Source organism: Amphibalanus amphitrite, unplaced genomic scaffold (genome assembly GCF_019059575.1).
Source record: "Amphibalanus amphitrite isolate SeventyFive unplaced genomic scaffold, NRLGWU_Aamphi_draft 000122F_arrow, whole genome shotgun sequence".
Taxonomy (NCBI): Eukaryota; Metazoa; Arthropoda; class Thecostraca; order Balanomorpha; family Balanidae; genus Amphibalanus; species Amphibalanus amphitrite.
In genome coordinates, this window is record NW_024881617.1 from 283,681 (window position 1) to 303,000 (window position 19,320).

The following is a 19,320-nucleotide window of genomic DNA, read 5'->3' on the forward strand; positions in this document are numbered from 1 at the left end:
GAGAAAGCTTACCAGAGAGCTGAGACGTACCTTTGAGTTCAGACTGTCAAAAGAGCTAAAGGACAACCCAAAGGCCTTCTGGAAATACTCCAACTCGAGACTCAAAACCAAGGTTGGCATCGACGCCTTGAGAGATGAGAACGGATTGGTAATCAGAGATGACGTCACAAAGGCTAGCATCCTGAACAAGTACTTTTCTTCGGTATTCACCAACGAGGATGCCTCTGTTATACCATCTCTAGCTCCACCTGGCCAGTCACTGAACCTTCGCGACCTGACGGTCACGGCCGACATGGTTAAACACAAGTTGATGCGACTCAAGAGCTCTAGCTCCCCAGGGCCAGACAGAATCCACCCTAGGGTCTTGATCGAGGCGGCTGCTCAGCTGGCGGTCCCACTATCCATCATCTACAACAAGTCCATTCAGTCTGGCTGTCTTCCAGACGACTGGAAGCTTGGCACCGTAGTACCTATTCTGAAGAAGGGGGACAGGCTGGACCCAGGCAATTATCGCCCAGTGAGCTTGACTGCAATTCCTTGCAAGGTACTTGAATCCCTGATCCGAGATCATCTCATGACTCACCTGGAAGAAGCCAACCTCCTATCGAACCACCAGCACGGCTTCAGACCACAGCGATCCTGCATGACCCAGCTTCTTGAAGTGCTGGATGAGTGGACCAAGTGCATAGAGAATGGCGAACCAGTTGATGCGGTGTATCTCGACTTCAGAAAGGCTTTTGACTCTGTGCCACACCTGAGACTCCTGAATAAACTCGAGGGATACGGTATCACAGGAAGGTTAAAGGGCTGGATTGCCTCCTTCCTATCGGACCGGCGTCAACAGGTGGTGATCAGAGGACACTGCTCGCCTTGGGTGCCTGTGACCAGTGGGGTTCCTCAAGGGTCAGTCCTCGGGCCAATGCTGTTCATCATATTTATCAATGACTTACCCGAATCCGTGCAGAGCTCCATCAAGGTCTTTGCAGATGATACCAAAATCTTCGGAACACCATCGTCCACTGGAACAAGCTCAATCCAGCGAGACATTGAAGAAGTGGCCAAGTGGTCGGAGAAGTGGCAACTGCCGTTCAATGAATCAAAGTGCAAGGTCCTTCATCTCGGCCCTAGGAATCCTGGGCACTCATACACCATGAATGGTCTCCAGCTGAATACGGTTGAAGTAGAGAAGGACCTGGGGGTTCAGCTGGATTCTGACCTGAAGTTTCGTAAGCAGGCCGCGTCTGCAGCTGCAAAGGGCAACCAAATGCTCGCACTGATAAAAAGATCGTTCATTTGCATTGATGCGACTACCCTGCCGATTCTCTTCAAAACGCTGGTACGACCCCATCTAGAATATGGGAACCTCATTTGGGGGCCCTTCAACCGAGCTGATCAGAGGCTGATTGAACGAGTGCAGCGGAGAGCAACCAAACTGGTCCGTGAGCTAAGACACTTGCCCTACCAGGAACGCCTCCGGCGACTCAAGCTCCCATCACTATATCACCGAAGACGGAGAGGAGACGTAATCGCCATCTTCCAGATTTTGACGGGAGGAGTCAACGTTCGGCCGGACCAGTTTTTCGAGCAGGCAGTCTCATCTGTCACCAGAGGACATGCTCTGAAGCTGCTGAAGCCTCAAGCTGCTTCAAGACCCAGGAGACACACTCTGTCGGTCCGCGCCATCAACGACTGGAATGCGCTTCCTGCCTCTGTGATCCTCTCTACGTCTGTCAATATCTTCAAAGCCCGTCTCGACTCTCACTGGGGTGATGCATCCTTTGACATCCCAGCCCAAGATTCATGACTGTCTCTAGTAAGGAGCTCGATGAGATCAGATCCCTACAGGCCTTATAGGCCTCAAAATTCTGTATTGGTAAGGTAAGGTAAGGTAAGGTAAGGGAATAGGCATTGGGCTTTTGCTGCTAAGGCATTTTTTACCCTTTCTGCCTTCATTGATTTAAGCTTGATTTGCTTCAATGTTGTTGGAATGTTAAAACATCTATTTTCCTTTTTTGCATGATATTCTTCAAAATTTCATGAATAGTTTTTTTCTTGTGTTTCTGCTATAACCTGTGACAAGATGCGTTCAGCTCTTTGCAAGGACAATCAATTTACCTTGGTCTACTTTTCCATTGTAGTAATCATGGTAATGAGGTTACAAGGTAAATGATACATTCAGCATAAATTCTTAAATTAATTTACACACTTAATTTAACAGTAAATATGAAATAAATATCAAACATTGACACATTTGTTTCATTTTCATTAAGACCATACCTGGCAAGTGGCCTGACAGACAAATACCTGGCGACTTTTACAATTTTCACTTTGACCTGTGTGGCTGCAAAAATGATCTGATGACATTTAGGAAGAACAAGTCCATTTTTGCAGCCTTAATGCATGAAAGCCATGCCATGTTTTAGGTTAACCATCACTGGCATCAACTGAATGCAAATTATGTAGAAACTACCATTTTGTATTTGGGGAACTTAATCAATTCAGTCATGCTACATAGCTTTATAAGTTAATAGCCAATGTCAGATGGATTATTTACCTAAAAACCCTGCCTGAGCATTGCATAAAATATCTCAGCTGCTTTTTGCCATACTTCAGTATTTGTAGATATGTATGTAGGACGTTGATATTGAAGGCTTTGTACAGCATTTACATAAGTATGCACTATTAATAGGTCATTTTTGTTTGAGTTGCGAATAAACAAATCGGCATGTTGTCACCACCAGGTGATTATCGTAATTTATGATAAACAGCGATATGTTCAGTCTCTGTGTGTTTGGCATGCGCCGTGTTTACGTTGCTGGCACTGCGTTATCGTTCGTGCGTTCCGCTTTTGTGCTGCCCCGAACGGCAGGCCTGCCGTATCGCCTGGCTTATGCGGCCGTTTCCGTTGCTTTCAGAGCATGGCATATCCAACGGCGCGATGGCGAGGCTAGGTAAGTAAAGACCGGTGCATGTCTTCTCTCTGGGCTCGCAGCACCACCTGGGGTAGTGCATCGCTGCCGCGAATCGCCTGTTTGTTGAGCTTGGCACGTGTTCTGTCTGCTGCGTTAACCCTCGCCGGCCGAGGGGGGGGGGGGGGGCGGGTGCCGCCCCCCCATAGGGTTTTTTCGCGATAGCTCCGAACACGCTGGCGATAGAGAGCTGAAACTTGGCATACCTGACCTTTGATCCAAGCCGCATCTTTTGACACCAACCGCATTTTTAGGTCAGGTCAGGTCACTGACCTATGACGTCATAAGTGAACCTCTGCACGGTCTTCAGATGTCGCAACTTCGCAACGCCCTCACTGCCAGAGGAGATGTCACAGGGAAATGAAACTTGCAGGATCTAGTATCCATTATGAGTCCCACAACTTGTATATCTCGGATTTTTCCTAAAGGTCATATGAGGTCAGGTCATTTTCGTGACCTCACCATTATAAGTCAATGGGGAAAAATGAAAACTGCTATTCTGGCGCCGGGGACGATCTCCAACTATCTCAAGCACACAGAATCGTGATTTTATGCACTCCTTGCAAGGTTAGATGCGTCACTTTTGCAATGTTGACCTTGCGTGACGTCATTTATGACGTCATCAAGGTCATATTAGTTTTTCGTCGATAACTCTTGATCAAATTGAGCTAGCGAGTCGCGAAAGCCACCAATGGACTCAGGAAGACCTGCCGAATCGAATGATATGCGACATGACCTCTTTCGACCAACTTCGTGACCTGGGGGTGCTGACCTGACCTTGACCTGAGGTCAACACCCCAAGTTGACCTGACCCGGACAAAAAGTATATCATTCGACGCGCCTGAGCGAGACAAACACGATGCTGCCAAAATAGGCGCTCTGCGGCCGTTTTTTGCGAAGTTATTCACCAAAAACTGAACCGTACCTTGGGGCACTTGACCTGACCTCAGAGGTCACCGGTTGACCTAGGACCTTAAAATCGGGTACCAATCTCTGCGTCTCGTAACGGCGCACACGCTCGTTTTTTCCGCGACGCGCTAGCTCCACCAGGGGCGAAACGGCGAGGGGGGGGTCGTACCCGCCCCCCCCCCCCCTCGGCCGGCGCGTATGTAGAAAACCAATAGGTCCGGCGAGGGTTAAATGTCTGTGTTCGTTATGCAGCGACGGGTGTAATATGGGCCCTGAGATGGGTGTTAATGTCTGATGGCTGCTTTGACTGTGCGCTCATGTGTTACGTTCTAAACGAATCCGCGTTTCGCTGTGGTAGGTAGGACAGAGGACTGGTTCTCAGAACACACCCGTTTACGATGACATGGTTCAGCATGTCGTACTTCGCTTTGGATCACCGCAAAAATGCAATGTTTATCCCCTTCAAAGGTATTTCCCACGGATTTCGCAGCCGCTTTTTATGGTCCTGCCTCTTTTACTAAGTCGGACTTAGGACTATACCATATATCCGTTTTTATTTATTGTAGTACCCGATACATCGTACACAACTAGCTCCCCTAAAACTTCTTCGATCACTGGTAGGACTTGTCAGTGCATCTTCCGGCCCTGCCCGGCACCCCACAGACTGGGCGTTGTCTCGTTCCCCTCTCCGCCCCTCCCCGGCCCCAGTGGGTCCCGGTGACCTGCAGTGGCCATTGGGGCCACACGGAACAGATGGGCAACATTGATCGGCCGGCAGGGCTGGCAGGCCAGCATGGACGGGGTAAAGGGGCATTTCATGGGTGACAGCTGCGTGGTGTGTGCTGACTGACACACGGTCCACGAGGACCGACATAGTGCGGTTTACTCGGTGGTCTCATTTTGGACTTAGGTCAAAGAGCTTAAAATTTTAAGTTATTTCACTATTGCCTTCGCCCTTTCAAATACTCACATATCGGTGTAACTATAAATGTATGTACGTGAGCGATGATCTAAACTGCGCAACAAAACGATCCAAAGTTTTTATTCAACAATGATTCATGTGTGTATATAATATAGGTATCTACTTCATGTAGATAACTATCAAACGAATCTGAGCCTCTGGTTAGCCGGCCGCTAATCCAAAAGCGGTCAGTATTTATGGCACTGCTATCAGGATCGTTTATGCCTAGTTCAGCCGCATCTCTAATGAATGTGATATAGGCCGTCCGGTCAGCCTAATAAGGCCGTCACGTCCTGGCCATAAGGTTCGTTAGGACGGCAGCTGTTGGGGCGACGGTCGATGGAGGGCGCCGGCAGCTCTGTGGTGTAGAGTAAATGGGGATAGAGCAGTCAGATTGGCTCTGACCTGGCCAGATCAGCGCTGGCTTACTTTTAGAATTTACGGCTTTAGTTGGTGAATCGGATAATGTCCTGCTGCGGACTGTTTATTGTAGCGATGCTATTTAGCGGTATCACTTGAGAAGAAAGTCGACTTTCCGCAAGATCAATTCGTAGTCTAACCGTGCGTATTCTTAACATGATGTTTTATTATAGGGAATAGTAAGGTGACGAACTTATCTACTGGCCTTTCAAACAGTCGCATCGCCTCTCGAACACTTACAACTATTCCCAACCCGATGCACTACCCCAGGTGGTGCTGCGAGCCCAGGGAGAAGACATGCAAGTCGCAGGGAATGGCGTATGTACTACTTACAACTGGCCGTAGCGATGGTCTTTACCTGGTCTTTACTATCGTCTAAAGAATCATTTCTGACGTGGCTCGGTGTATGTAGTGTGGCCCGCCTGTGGGGCAAATGGGGGAAGGGCAGTCAGCGTGGCTCTGACCTGACCTTCGCGGCGTTTGTGGATCGGATAGCGTCCTGCTGCAGGCTGTTTTATAGTAGCGATCTTATTGAGCGGTATCACTTAAGAAGAAAACAACCGAGTTTTCTGCAAGATCAACTCGCAGTCTAAGCTTGCGTAATTTAAGATGGTGGTGGTTTTTTTTCTTTTCATAAAAAGTAAGGTGACAAGTTTCACCAGCCTTTCAGTTATATCGTCTCTTGAGCACTTGCAACTGGCCTTAGCAGTCGTCCTCATTGCCGTCTAAAGAGTCATTTCTGACCTGGCTCGATGGAGGTACCACAGGACTCGATTTAAATGAAACCCCAGTTGTCCGAACAGGAAACTGTCGTCAAACCATGAGGACAGATCATCGTCAGCTCGGTCTCTCAGTACCTACCTTTGCTGAGGTGGCATTTCGCCTTAATGTCGTCATTTGCCGACCGAGAGCAGCGGATTGCTGACCGCTGACCGCCGGTCTCTGACGCTGACTTTGGTCACCTGACTGTCGAGTCAGCTCTCGTCAGCCCGTCCGTACACTGGTCTGTCAGGGTAATGTGTCACCGGCTACATACCTGCTGACGTCAGTCGTCGTGGAATTCCATAGCGGGTGGTATGTGCGTCACTTGCCACGCGCCTTCCCTCAGCACCTCTGTGAGGGTAGGGTAGCGAGCCGTCTCAAATCACTATGTAGGTGCGTGACAGCTTGTCGCGAATAAGGTCGCTTTCAACACCAAGTTGAAAGGTCTGCATGATATTAAATAGTATGTACCTAATTGTGGTACCTACCTACCTACTGAGGAATGGAATCTGCATTCGCAAACGTGAATATTTGATGTTTTTTGGCCAAATAAAGGCCTTGTATTCCATCATCTCGCTAGGATGATTACTGAATACATCTCATTTCACAACTACATTTCTAAGAACAAAGTCTCCACCATAGGACACTAGACCAGAGTGCCTCGCCTGTGGCCACATTAAATACACCATAAAACAGACAATCTGACCTAAATCTTTCCTCTAACTGAGCCCGTTTCGCTAACTGGCGGCCTGTTTATGGCGATTCGCTGTCTGTTCCTGGAGTTTTGCCCCGCCGGCTGAATTGTTATGGACATGTTCCTTGATGGTTATCCGGCGTCATGTCAAAGTGTTAATGTCGCTCTACCTATTTTTCTACTGCTGCCAAAACTCGTTCTTTATCTTCTCATTTCCATTATATTTGGATCGTTGAACCTGTTTGCTATACGGGATTGTTTATCGTAAATTGTATGCTGCAAAGTGAAGCTTCTTGCATTTTTACCCTACTCGACCATGCATGATGCAACCAGCCTTTCACCATTGCCGTCTAACCAACTGTTGCCGTGTAAAAACGCGGCAAATGGTCCGAATTCGCCGGTACTGGAGCGCCATAGCGTGCCGTGGAGGCCGCCGGTGGGGCCGACATGCGCCGCGAGACCGGCCCGGCATCTTTTATCGCGTCGGCACGCGTGCTGTCGCGGGGCCCGTGCCGACCCGTGACCCGCTCGCACGTCCCGCGGCCATACCAGCACGTCGGCAGCCGCCCCCCCCCGCCCCCGCCCCCGCCCCCGCCGACTGAACCAAGCCTCCCTGCGGCAGTAGTGCGCCGACCGACCCCCGAAACGGAGGGCTTCACACCCTCTCCGGCGCGGCGGTGGGATATTGCTGGGATAGTGCTACAACGCTGACTCTTGCATCGTTTCTCCTTTCTCCCTGCTGCCGCTGCTGCTGCGTCACATCGCCCGCTGCCTCTGGCGCTACCGCTACTGCTGCTACCGTTGCTACTGCTACTGCCGTCGCTGCTACCGGGGCTGCTGTGGCCGTCATGAATCCGCCGCCTGCCGCCGTGACCCCTCCCGTCGGCATGTCTGACGCGACACCGACGGTGACCGTCACCGTCAACGGACGTCCAGCCGCGGTAAGTACCGAGTACCAAGTGTGGGTATTGAGTTCCTGTGGGATGTTTGCTGTCCTTCCAGCTCGGTAAGTGTCTGTGATGGGTATTGTGCGCACTTGTGCGTCTGTTGTGTGTGTCGTCCTGCTTGCGTGGCATAGTCTTCCCTACGTCTCTTAAGTGTTGGCTCGCAAGGAGCCGTTGTCACTTGATTGTCCGTACATGTTCGGCGTCTGTTTCTTGGTTACCGTCTCTCATCGGGTCACACCGCCCCTCATCGCCCTCACGGCCCTCGGTCACCTCTCACCGTCCCACACCGCCCCTTCACCGGCCTCACCGCCCGCCTTCACATCTCGACCACCGCCCGGAACACGACACGGACCGCCCGGGTCGCCACAGCGCCCAGTGGCCGCGCTTTTTCCCGTGGCGTGACACCGGGGATGGATGTGGCGATTTCTCAGCGGCCGGGTGTTGGCGCGGTCACCCGGGGGCGGGGGCGGCTGGCCGAGACGGGCAGATTGGATGGGAGAGAAAGATATTGGGAGTCGGTCGTCCGGAATGACGGTAGTTTTTTTTTATCCGTGGACGCTGGTGGTCAGGGAGCATGCGTTTCGTGGCTGTTTTTTACGGGTATTGTTCGCCCAGACGGAATTTTTGTGTAAATAATCTAAAAATGATAATGTTTATTACGGAGCGAGCGAAGCGAGCGGAGTCTTACGTAGAATAACGGAAATTTCTGAGTATGAGCGGCCGGCCGGCCGGCCGTGGTCACGCTTTTGGGAGGCTTATATCTCAGCAACCACTTGACCGATTTACACGCGGTAATTTTTGTAGGGTAGCTTCATTCCTTCTACCAAGTATAGGACTATTCCTGATGCATGTGGGTGACCCCTTATGCACGTGCCACGTGCAAAACGAAGAGGTGTCCGTTTTGTAATTGTTGCAATATCTCGGTAACTACTTGGCCGATTGCGCTGAAAGTTGGCATGTAGGTAGGCACCCACTAGGCACTGCATATCCATGTGCCACAGTTGGGGTGCTGCTGCACGTGCGCACGTGCAGGGGTCGTTTCCAGATCTCGAGAACGGCTCGACCGATTGCGCTCAAATTTGGTACACAGTTAGGGACCAGTTAGTTGGGTGCCGTGCACAAGTCAGTTGGGACCCATTTTGCACGTGCGCACGTGCAGGGTGCCGCTTCCAGATCTCGAGAACGGCTGGGCCAATTGTGCCCAAATTTGGCACATCGCTAGAGACCGGTTAGTAGGGTGCCGTGCACAAGCCAGTTGGAGGTACCCCCTCGCAATTTCGCACGTGCAAGGCCCACCCTCTCGCTCGCTCCGTTAATCGCCCCAAAAGGCGTTATACTGGTGTACAAAACAATGCGTGTATATCCACTACGTGAGTGACTCACGCCTCCGTTATCTATTGTTTATTAGGTACACCGTAACGGATCCATTTAGTCGCCATAACAATACCCATCATCAGTCGCTCGCCCTTTTGTTTATATTTACTTAGCGTCGACATGATTTGGCGATGACACGACCACCAGGCATTCGCGTCCTCGGACCCAGTTGACCATAAAAGGCCAGTGCCACCGACCACGAGTATCTCGGCCATGTGTAAACAAATGCGGCTGGGAGCATGAACCCTTACCGTTTAACAGTCATGTCTCGTGTTGATATGGATAACATCTACTAAACACTTCACTGTGCAAGTGGTCAACTATTGAAAGTGAAGGAGAATGTCAGTTGTCGCGATAAACAAAATTAGACTTATACCGGAGAAAAGGGACATTTGTTGGGACGAAATAGTTCACCTTTTTTATATCGATCTCCCTGGGATGTCTCGTATCCACTTTGATCCAATAGAAGAGCTGATTATAGTCCATAGTTAATTCAGATGTGTTTCGCGCGAACGTCTCGTTATTCTAAAATCAAAGTCTCTTACTCAATGTCTCGCCTCGCAACCACTGCCCAAAAATCAACCAACGGTACATACGCTTCCCTACCGCACCCTAAACACAGCTCCTGGGACGAGGTGGGCAACTGAGTTGCGGGGGAGGGAGGAGGTGGCATCTCCCCCTTCCATTACACCCCCAGCGCGTCGCCACCTCGGCGGCGTACAAGTTTACACCGGGCGACGGTGCAGGCGACGCTGCAGCAGGCAGGCGTGTTTGTTGGCATCGGACACGACTGACGGCTCGTTTACGATTTGTTCTTATTCCTTCACACCCTGAACGTACACCACGTCCGTGGGAATGGAAGGTTATGGCGCAACGGCTGCTGGCGGTGCCCGTCCGACTTGCCTGTTTCCATCGTGTTCACACTTGGCGGGGCTCTCGGAGGGTTGGAAGTATTTGTAACGCCGTTTTGATAACTATTTTGAAGATCAGGACAAATCATGCGTGTGGTTTTAAAGACTTAGTGGAGTAAGGACGAGGTGATGGGATGTGCGAAGTTCCGGCTTGCGCGAAATATGTATGTAGGTACACTCGGGGGCAGATTGATGTTCCACCACTCCCAACCCATCGGGCTCCCATGGCTCAGCACTGGCTGCTGCCAGTGTTGCCTGCCCTCAGCACTGCTCAGCACTGCCTGCCGGTGCTAGTGCTGCCAGTGCTGCCACTGGCAGCAGCCAGTGTTGAGCCATGGGAGCCCGATGGGTAGGAAGTGGTGGAACATCAATCTGCCCCCGAGTGTACTACTCGTTACGGAGCGAGCGAAGCGAGCGGAGTCTCATACTGAATTAAGGGAAAATCCTGAGTATGAGCGGCCGGCCGGCCGGCCGGCCGGCCGTGGGGACGCTCTTCAAAAGCTAATATCTTAGGAACGGGACATCCGATTGACAAGCGGTCTTCTTTACTGAATGTCACTTGGACGTAAAAGTTCTGTGGTGTGATGGCCACCATGCGTTCTTGCCAACCACCGCACGTGGCGCGTGGTAAAGTTGGACATTTTTTAAGAATGTCTGGATGACGCGTATGGATGGCTTGGCTGCAGAAGACCACCCACAACGCTGAAGGTGCCGACACTACAGACTCCTCATAGCGAGGATCAGAGGAACAAAACCAGTTGTCAAGATTGACAAAACGGTGGCTCTCGATGTTGTATCTGATAGCTGATACACTAAAAGTGATGTCCGCGGACACACATTGTAATTGTTATTTTTATATCTAATTTTAAAGGCATGTCGCTGAACCTGAGGTATTACCTGGGTGTTCGTCTCCTCCGGAACTGCGCCGGCTACTCGAGACCTAGAGATGGTCCCGACGACGTGTGCTGCGTAGATGGGACGGGGATGACAGCTGGTGCAGCGGCCGCGATGACTGCCTGGACCATCCCGACGACTATCCCGTGCAGCTGCTTTGTGCTGATCGCGATGGTATCGGCAGGGGCTGCTGGTGTAGCGGACGAGTGTAGCTGGGCACTGAGCAGTCCTCAGAGATGCTACTGCGTCAGCCAGTGCAGGGACTGGAGAACGTCAGGGCATAGCGGCGACGGAGTTGCCTCTGGGCGCTGTGCAGCCCCTGAGGGCGCCCCTTGTGCTCTGCGGAGCGACGCTGGACGAGGTGTGCTTGTCAGGCCGGCTGCTGCGTGTTGACGCCGAGGCTTTGGGTGTGTCGATCAGGCGGACTCGTGGCAGGCATGAAAAAGACAGAAATCATGCTCACATCATATGTTCCACATCATGCGTACTGCAACACACCTCACGAAAGTAGCACACACTGCTCACTGTCATGTTCCTCTGCTAGCTCATTGCCTGTGCCCAATCTTAAATTCAACAAGGGTAGGTAAGAACGCTTCCAGAGCCCTTCGCCGCCCTATCTTCGAAGGGTGGACACCATCCCGCCCCAGAGAAACAGGCCCGGGGGTAAAAGCGCGAGCGTTCCGAAGATTGTCTCTGAGCATGACGGGGTATACGCGAACTATATAACTGATTCAGCTCATATAGCAATTACAGCCATGCAGAGCTCCTCAACCTGCTGCAGAGGAGCTCAAGCTGCTGGAATACCCTGCGTGCGATATCGTTGCCGCCGATGAACAGGGCGACCTGTTGTGTCTGGCGCCGCAGGAGACAGTGGAAACGCTTATCACCGACACGTTCGCTTGTTCCGCTTTGCCTTGCAATTATGCCCTAAGCGGAGCGGTATAATGCGTTATGCAACAGCGTTGACTATGCAAGGTCATAAGCCAGTCGATACTAAGACGACCGGACTAGGTGCAAAGCCATAAGCATTAAGCAGACCATACCGGAGACGACCGGACTATACATATTTACAAGGCCATAAGCATCGGCGACATCGGAGACGACCGATCTAGGTGCAAGGCCATAGGTGCAAGGCCATAAGTTTCCGATGATTGACCAGTAATGCTCATTTGACACAGGCTTGGGTGATACCGGAGACGACCGGACTATGCAAGGCCATGAGCAGGCGATAATGGAGACGACCGGACTATGCAAGGCCATGAGCAGGCAATACCGGAGACGACCAGACTATGCAAGGCCATAAGCAGGCGATACCGGAGACGACCGGACATGCAAGGCCATGAGCAGGCAATACCGGAGACGACCGGACTATGCAAGGCTATGAGCAGGCGATACCGGAGACGACCGGACTATGCAAGGCCATGAGCAGGCAATACCGGAGACGACCGGACTATGCAAGGCTATGAGCAGGCGATACCGGAGACGACCGGACTACGCAAGGCCATGAGCAGGCGATAATGGAGACGACCGGACTATGCAAGGCCATAAGCAGGCGATACCGGAGACGACCGGCTCATAATCAAGCTCTGCATTGAGACGACAACATCATTGAGACAATTGTTATCAAACTTAAGATAAAAGCCAGTTTGACTCAGCAGGTTTAAGTCGGTATTACTGGGGTAAGACATAAGCGGAAAGCAGCTCCGTATAGCATTGCCTTCGTAACGTTGTCTTCGTATACGAAGACAACGATTGCATTGCTAGAGGCGTGACGCAAAAACCGTCAAGTGACACACCCGGATAATGCATGTAGTTTGAGAGATAAATCTGTCTGGGGGCTCAAACATAGCTCTGGTATTGCAGCCGGCATTCGGCAGTACCGGGAACGACGGGAGCATAAGCGAGCTATATATACTGAGCTGATGAGTTACTGAATTTGAGAGATGCTATGCTTTACTGGACATTTCATTACTTTAATAATTTGTTTGAGATATTTAAGATATCGAGTGCAAATTATCCTATGTGCTTCTAACGAGGTATTACGCATTGGGCTATGGATCCGGCCGGGAGATACCTACGTACTAATTTCTCCGACGGCTGCACCGGAGACGACCGGAGCCGAGACTGCACTAAGCCGACAACGCAGCTGTGAAATGTGTTACGGAAATTTGACCAGTAGCACGTATTTTATTGGTTTGCCATTACAAGGCGGCAGCACCGGAGTCGACCGGAGCCTATGCTAGCTCGACCCTTTTATTGGTTTGCCATTAACAAGGCGGCAGCACCGGAGTCGACCGGAGCCTATGCTAGCTCGACCCTGAGACGACAACGCTTTGAACGCGCGCTCAACTCAAACGCAGCGCTAGCTGAATATGCTACTGAAATTTGACCAGTATTTTACTGGTTTGCCATTAACAAGGCGGCAGCACCGGACTCGGGTGCGACCGTAGCATAAACAAGTTATTCATAGACGGCGACGCAGTGTGAAATGCGTGCTAATAAATTCCAGAAAACGCAGTTTTGCACGTGTTCATCGAAAACGCAGCACCGGAGACGACCAGAGCCGAGACTGGCTATGCACTGAGCCGACAACGCAGCTGTGATGCCTATAAACGACGGAAAAGTCGAAAATAGTGCAGCCTTTTCTTTACATAGTCTGCCGTTTAATACGAAGAACCGGCAATGCCGATAAAACGACCGGACAAACAAGCCAACTTGTGTTACCTAAAAATGTGGCATGTGGCGTGCCAACATGGCGTACTCTAAGTAATAGCCGGTAACACTTGGCATGGCCGGAGAAAAATCCAACATGTCCTGAGCCAGTGCAATTGAGAGGCCTTTATGCTACTGTCTCATGCCAGAAAACGCAGCATTTAATGCGTCAGGCTGCCCTGTGTGCCGGAGACAACCGGAACTTGACTACTAATGGAATAATATTGCCAAGTGACGCGTACGTCTGCTCATTTCGTTAGAGAAAAAAGCAAACCATAGACGCACGGGGCACGCGTTAAGCGAGCCCTGTACTGAGGCAGCAATGCATAATGAGTCGTGTTACCCAAGGCTACTTTGTGTTACCAGAGTTTTATTATTTTTTTTTTTTTTGCAAAACGCCCGGAGACGACCGAGGTTGAGGAAAGCGATGCACTGAGACGCCGGTGGAAAAGCTCATATGTACTAATCCATTGCAAAATTTTCATGCCAGGCTGCTGTAATAGCTGTAGTGATGTAGCTGTAAGTTATTTTTCCATCACTCACTTATGTATCTGCGTCCGAATCTGGTCAATGCGAATCGCCCCATGCGGGAGAGAGGTCAGTAAGTCAATGCCCAGTGGGCAGGTCGGCCGGACTAGTGTCCGGGCCGCGCCGGCCAGGCACCAGACGCCGATAAATGCCCCGAGGCATGAGCAGCTGATGCGGCTGGCGACCGTCCATGGCACAGACGGGGAAGGAAACCGGTAGGCGGGAACGGAATTAGACCGTCCCATGCAGCTCAAAACTCAGCGAGAAGTTAGTTTTGCTTGATTGGTGCTACCTATAGGTCAGTTGGTGACATACCAGGGAAATAAGCTAAAATTAGAGCACTCTATTTATTGCTCCTGCCCCATGTTGAAGAGATACCCCTAAAAGCGTGATCTTTTATCGGCCCTTACGCAGCAAGGCAGTAATTCTCAGACCGGTGGATGGTATCAATAGAAAGAGAATGCGTCAAGGATTAACATGAATTAATTAAAATAACATTAAAATGTTAATTAAGCGTGGAAATTAGTCCCAAACATAAGCTAATTATTGCTCCTACCTCGGCGACGGCGCTCCCCGCAGTCGGCGGAGAAGCTAAAATAAAAGCCACCATCCTCCTCCGCAAGTCAATTTTAGAGCGGCCGAGTGGGCCGATGCGGGGCCACCAAACTGAGGTGAGACGTGGCTAGTAATTGCAAACCGCCATAGAAATCAATATCTTAAGACGTACAATATGGGATGATTACTCTGAAGCTGGAGTGAAAGCATGAGTAGATTGCAAGAAACAAAATGCATAGATTGGTTGAATTATGTACAATAGGCACAGCTCAGATGAAGCCATTTCTATGATGTTGACATATGACATAACCCTTCCTCTCCTCACCTATGACCTAAGTGCATTGGCAGTTACCGGCATAGTTTTTGAGCACGAGTGCAATTCGCCATCGGACCGCAATACATGTTGCTAGGCTGCTGCAATTACAACGAACATACGAATACTGCCTTCATTTGTAGACGTTTGTTTTTTAGGCGGTCTTTGACGTGCAAGGGGGCATACCTGTCGACAACTTGAGTTTCTCCGAATTTCAAAAACTCCCAGAATTTCAATTCCTTATGCACTGTTGTAGGTACAGCTATGTTCACAAGTTTTCGTTTCCTCCTGTTCTAAAAAAGGATGATATTTGTCGATTTCGTGCGTCGCTGATAGGAGGGTGCGTTTAATAATTAGGCCCAACGCTTTCTGCATCCGCGAGTGGGTACCTTCAAAAGGGAACAACAGTTTCCATCAGACTTGTGATCAGCTCAGTTGAGCCGGCTCAAAAATCAGCTCAGCTCATGAGCCGGCTCAACATTTTGCCAAATTGTTGAGCTGTGAGCTGAGCCGGCTCAGTAATGCATTGAGCTGAGCTGCTGTCTGAGCTGAGCTGAATGAGCTTGAGCTGAGCTGAGCTGAATGAGCTTGAGCTGAGCTGAGCTGAGCTGAGCTGAGCTGAGCTGAGCTGAGCTGAGCTGAGCTGATTGAGCTGAGCGAGCTGAGCTGAGCTGAGCTGAGCTGAGCTGAGCTGATTGAGCTGAGCTGAGCTGATTGAGCTGAGCTGAGCTGATTGAGCTGAGCTGAGCTGAGCTGATTGAGCTGAGCTGAGCTGAGCTGAGCGAGCTGAGCTGAGCTGATTGAGCTGAGCTGATTTAGCTGAGCTGAGCTGATCTTGTTCTAATTCTTTTCAGTTCATGCTTGGAAATTAACTCAGGATTTGATGCTTCAGCTATGAGCTAGCTATGGAGTGAGCAATTACACTGCCTTCGTGATCGCACTTAAAAATATCAAAACTCTAAAGAAATCAATATTAATCACTAATCAAGCTTAATTTATTTCATCCATATTGCATGGAAATTGGAAGACCAGGGTCTTGGCCAATTTACAGGCTAATACAGCCAGTCTCAAGTTTCAAGTCTGACTGCAAGATGAATACCTACTGTCAGGCTTTGATGCTTCGCCTTGACACTCTGCTCCGCAATGTACAATTCAGCATTCTTCACTTTGTTATTTAAGCAGTTATTTAAATTAATTTTATCGATAAGGGTTCTTACCTCTGCATAAAATATTTAAAATTAGGAATTAGCAAATAATGTTCCTCTTCGTTGGTTGAATGTGGGCTAAGCAACCATATCCTATTGAAAGTGGGGTGGGGCTGGGGGCAGAGGCGCTAACTGGAACTCTCACCTTCTGATGTCCATAATATGGGAAAAGCTCCCTTATTCACACGCCGACTATGAATTCTAATTGTGTTGACATTGCCTTGGTTGAGATCAGGGTGGTGTTTGGTTTCACTCAAGGTTTCACTGATAACAGCACGCTGCTATCACACGTGTCAAATGGGGTTTCCATGGAGATATAAACAAACTCTTATCTCCAAGTTCCAACACTACCCCAAAATGTAACGTCAGCACCTGGCAGGGTGCCAAGAGCGGATGGCGGCGTGGGCGCAGCTCTCGGCCGTGAAACACCGCCTAGTTGAGATGATTCCATGGCGTTTTTTTCGTCTAGCAGATTTTCGTCCGACTTTTCTTCGTCTGGCATTTTTTCGTCTGTACATTTTTTTTCGTCTGTAAACTTTTTCGTCCAGACTTTTTTCGTTCGTATATTTTGAACTTATATGTTATGTTAACATCGCGGGTGCACACTCTGATAACATGTGATAACACTGCCAAGAACAGTCCATTTCATGTAACTATAGTCTGAGTCCAAGTAGACGCACGACTCGCAAAGTCTCAAGGTCTTAATGAGCTTATCTCTTTTGCCCATTGTGTAAGTTGCCTCGCTCCTTGTTAGAGGAGACTTACTTATGCGCCAAGAGTTGGTCTGTTTTTTAACCCTCGCCCGTATTGGTGTTTTTCCAGCCGCGAACGTATAAGGGGGCGGGGGTCCGTTGGACCCCCCTTGCCGTTTCGTCCCTGATCGAGCTAGAGCTTCGCGGAAAAAACGAGCGTGCTGCCCGCGACGAGAGGAAGCCGATGATACCAAATTTTAAGGTCCTAGGTTATCGGTTGACCTTCCAGGTCAGGTCAATGACCCAAAAGTCGGGAAAATCGGGACCTGTTAGAACGTCGTAAAACGTGGCTGCTATGGGGTTTTTCGGGGTGCTGATCACGAATATCATGTTAGTTATGATCACTGATGATGTCTTTATGCATTGAGGCCAGGTCGGGTCAGGTCAGGTCAACCAGTAAGGATTTTGCCGGGTATTCGTAGTAGCCTCTGACAGCTTCGTAACATGTTACGAAGGCACCAAAACTGCTTCGTAAATGTTCAAATGGTTGCTAAATTCGAATTCAGCTCCAAAAACTAGCCTAGAAACATGTAAAACTCGAAAAAGTGAACCGAGGTCATCAAAGGTCAATGACCTGACCTGACCTTCCGGTGACCTTGACACCCACCCTAATGCATGGGAGCAACATCATATCCCATGTTTGAACACTTGAAACCACAAAAAGACTGCTAACGCGCGGCTAATGCGAGCCGACATACGCCGAATCGCGATTCCGGCCAAACATGGTCTCGAAAAGTAGGTCACAGGTCAAAGGTCATTAGGGTCAGGGTCATGAAATTTTCAGGATAGGTGTAAAATTGATTATCGCGAGGGTACTGAAAGTTTCGTCGCGATCGGCCGCTTTTTACGCGAGTTATTCGCGAAAAACAGAGGGGGGTCCGTTCGACCCCCCCCTATACGGGCGAGGGTTAAGCATGTCCGATTTAAAAAGAACGACTGAAGGATCCAAGCGTGAATTTAACTGAGCGTAAACTGAGCTAAGCTGAATTGAGCGGAAACTGAGCTGAGCTGAACGGGAACTGAGCTGAGCTGAGCGGAAACTGAGCTGAGCTGAGCGGAAACTGAGCTGAGCTGAGCGGAAACTGAGCTGAGCTGAGCGGAAACTGAGCTGAGCGGAAACTGAGCTGAGCTGAGCTGAGCGGAAACTGAGCTGAGCTGAGCTGAGCGGAAGCTGAGCTGAGCTGAGCTGAGCGGAAACTGAGCTGAGCTGAGCTGAGCGGAAACTGAGCTGAGCTGAGCTGAGCGTGAGCGGAGCACAGCCGGTTTGAGCGGAGCGTGAGCTGAGCTGAGCCGTGTTAAACTGAGCGGGAGCTGAGCGGGAGCGGATAAAACGGAGTTGAGCTGAGCGAGCTCACTTTTTTCTTGAGCTGTCACAAGTCTGGTTTCCATTTATTACACTATGGGACATGTGACAAAATGACCACTGGAACACGCATGAAACGGAGCTCATATTCCTAAAAATGTCTACAATCACTTCTTTTCTGACACTATTAGCAAATACCATCTCAAGTTAGGTGGTTGACAGACAGTCAATGGAGATCTGAGGAGACTGAGTGATGCCAATTCACCACTTAACTGATAATGAGGGCCAAGGGAAGAGAAACATGCAACATGCACAACTGACAACTTGACAAGTGACAAAACAGTACCACTATTGCGCAGTGCACAACCAAATTACAGCAGCCAGCCCAAAAAATGCTTTTGGTGGTTAATTGCAAAACAAGTCACTAATAAATGTCTTAGTTGCAGCTGAACACTGCACAATAATCACACTGTTCACACATTGAGTGAGATGCCACAGGTGTTTTGAATCACACTTTGGTTCAACTGCAAATCTGAAGTGTTGTCATGAGGTTCATGCCTCCATGATCACAGCACTTTGGTTGTGGTTGACATAACACTTGTAGTCTGCAGAGTTCCACATGAACTGCAGACACCTCATCTGGTGGTCTTCATGTTGCTCAACTTCTTCAGGAGGCAAATGTCGACCACCCAGCGGAAGCATGGTCCTGCAGAAAAGAAAGGTAATGCATAAGGTACAAACATTATCTGCTGAAACAGCTCCTTCTGTTGGCTGTTATTAAACTTTTAACATAGGTAACATAACAACATGTATTCTATGTATATTACATTTGTTGAAGTAAAATACTGCCGGCTATTTCAAAACCAGAAAATGAAATTATATTGTGGCATAATTCACCTGCTCAGGTATCAGTATCAAATAATTATTAATTTAATATTTGGCATATTCTATATAACACATTCATAGAATATTCTACTTCACGTCACAAGGACTCACAATCTTTCTGTTGGGTGTTTGACGCATTAACTAAGTTTGTCTTAGGTTTTATTATTGCAAAAAATTCATATTGCAATATTGTATCAAAATACTGCCAGCAATAACAAAACAAGAA

The 19,320-nt window shown here is 49.5% G+C and overlaps 1 protein-coding gene across 15 annotated transcripts in view; it reads left to right on the top strand.

Annotated features, from left to right (window-relative positions):
• Positions 1–19,320, top strand: part of LOC122381558 (septin-7-like) — a 95,057-nt gene that overhangs the window by 3,505 nt on the left and 72,232 nt on the right. For 6 of the 15 annotated variants that reach the window (XM_043365873.1, XM_043365874.1, XM_043365871.1 and 3 more), the window contains exons 2-3: positions 2,916–2,951; positions 7,652–7,656. In XM_043365873.1, the coding sequence (XP_043221808.1) occupies positions 2,916–2,951; positions 7,652–7,656 (41 nt within the window). The remainder of the gene's footprint in view (positions 1–2,915; positions 2,952–7,651; positions 7,657–19,320) is intronic. The other 9 variants (XM_043365876.1, XM_043365878.1, XM_043365883.1 and 6 more) reach the window with 2 other exon arrangements.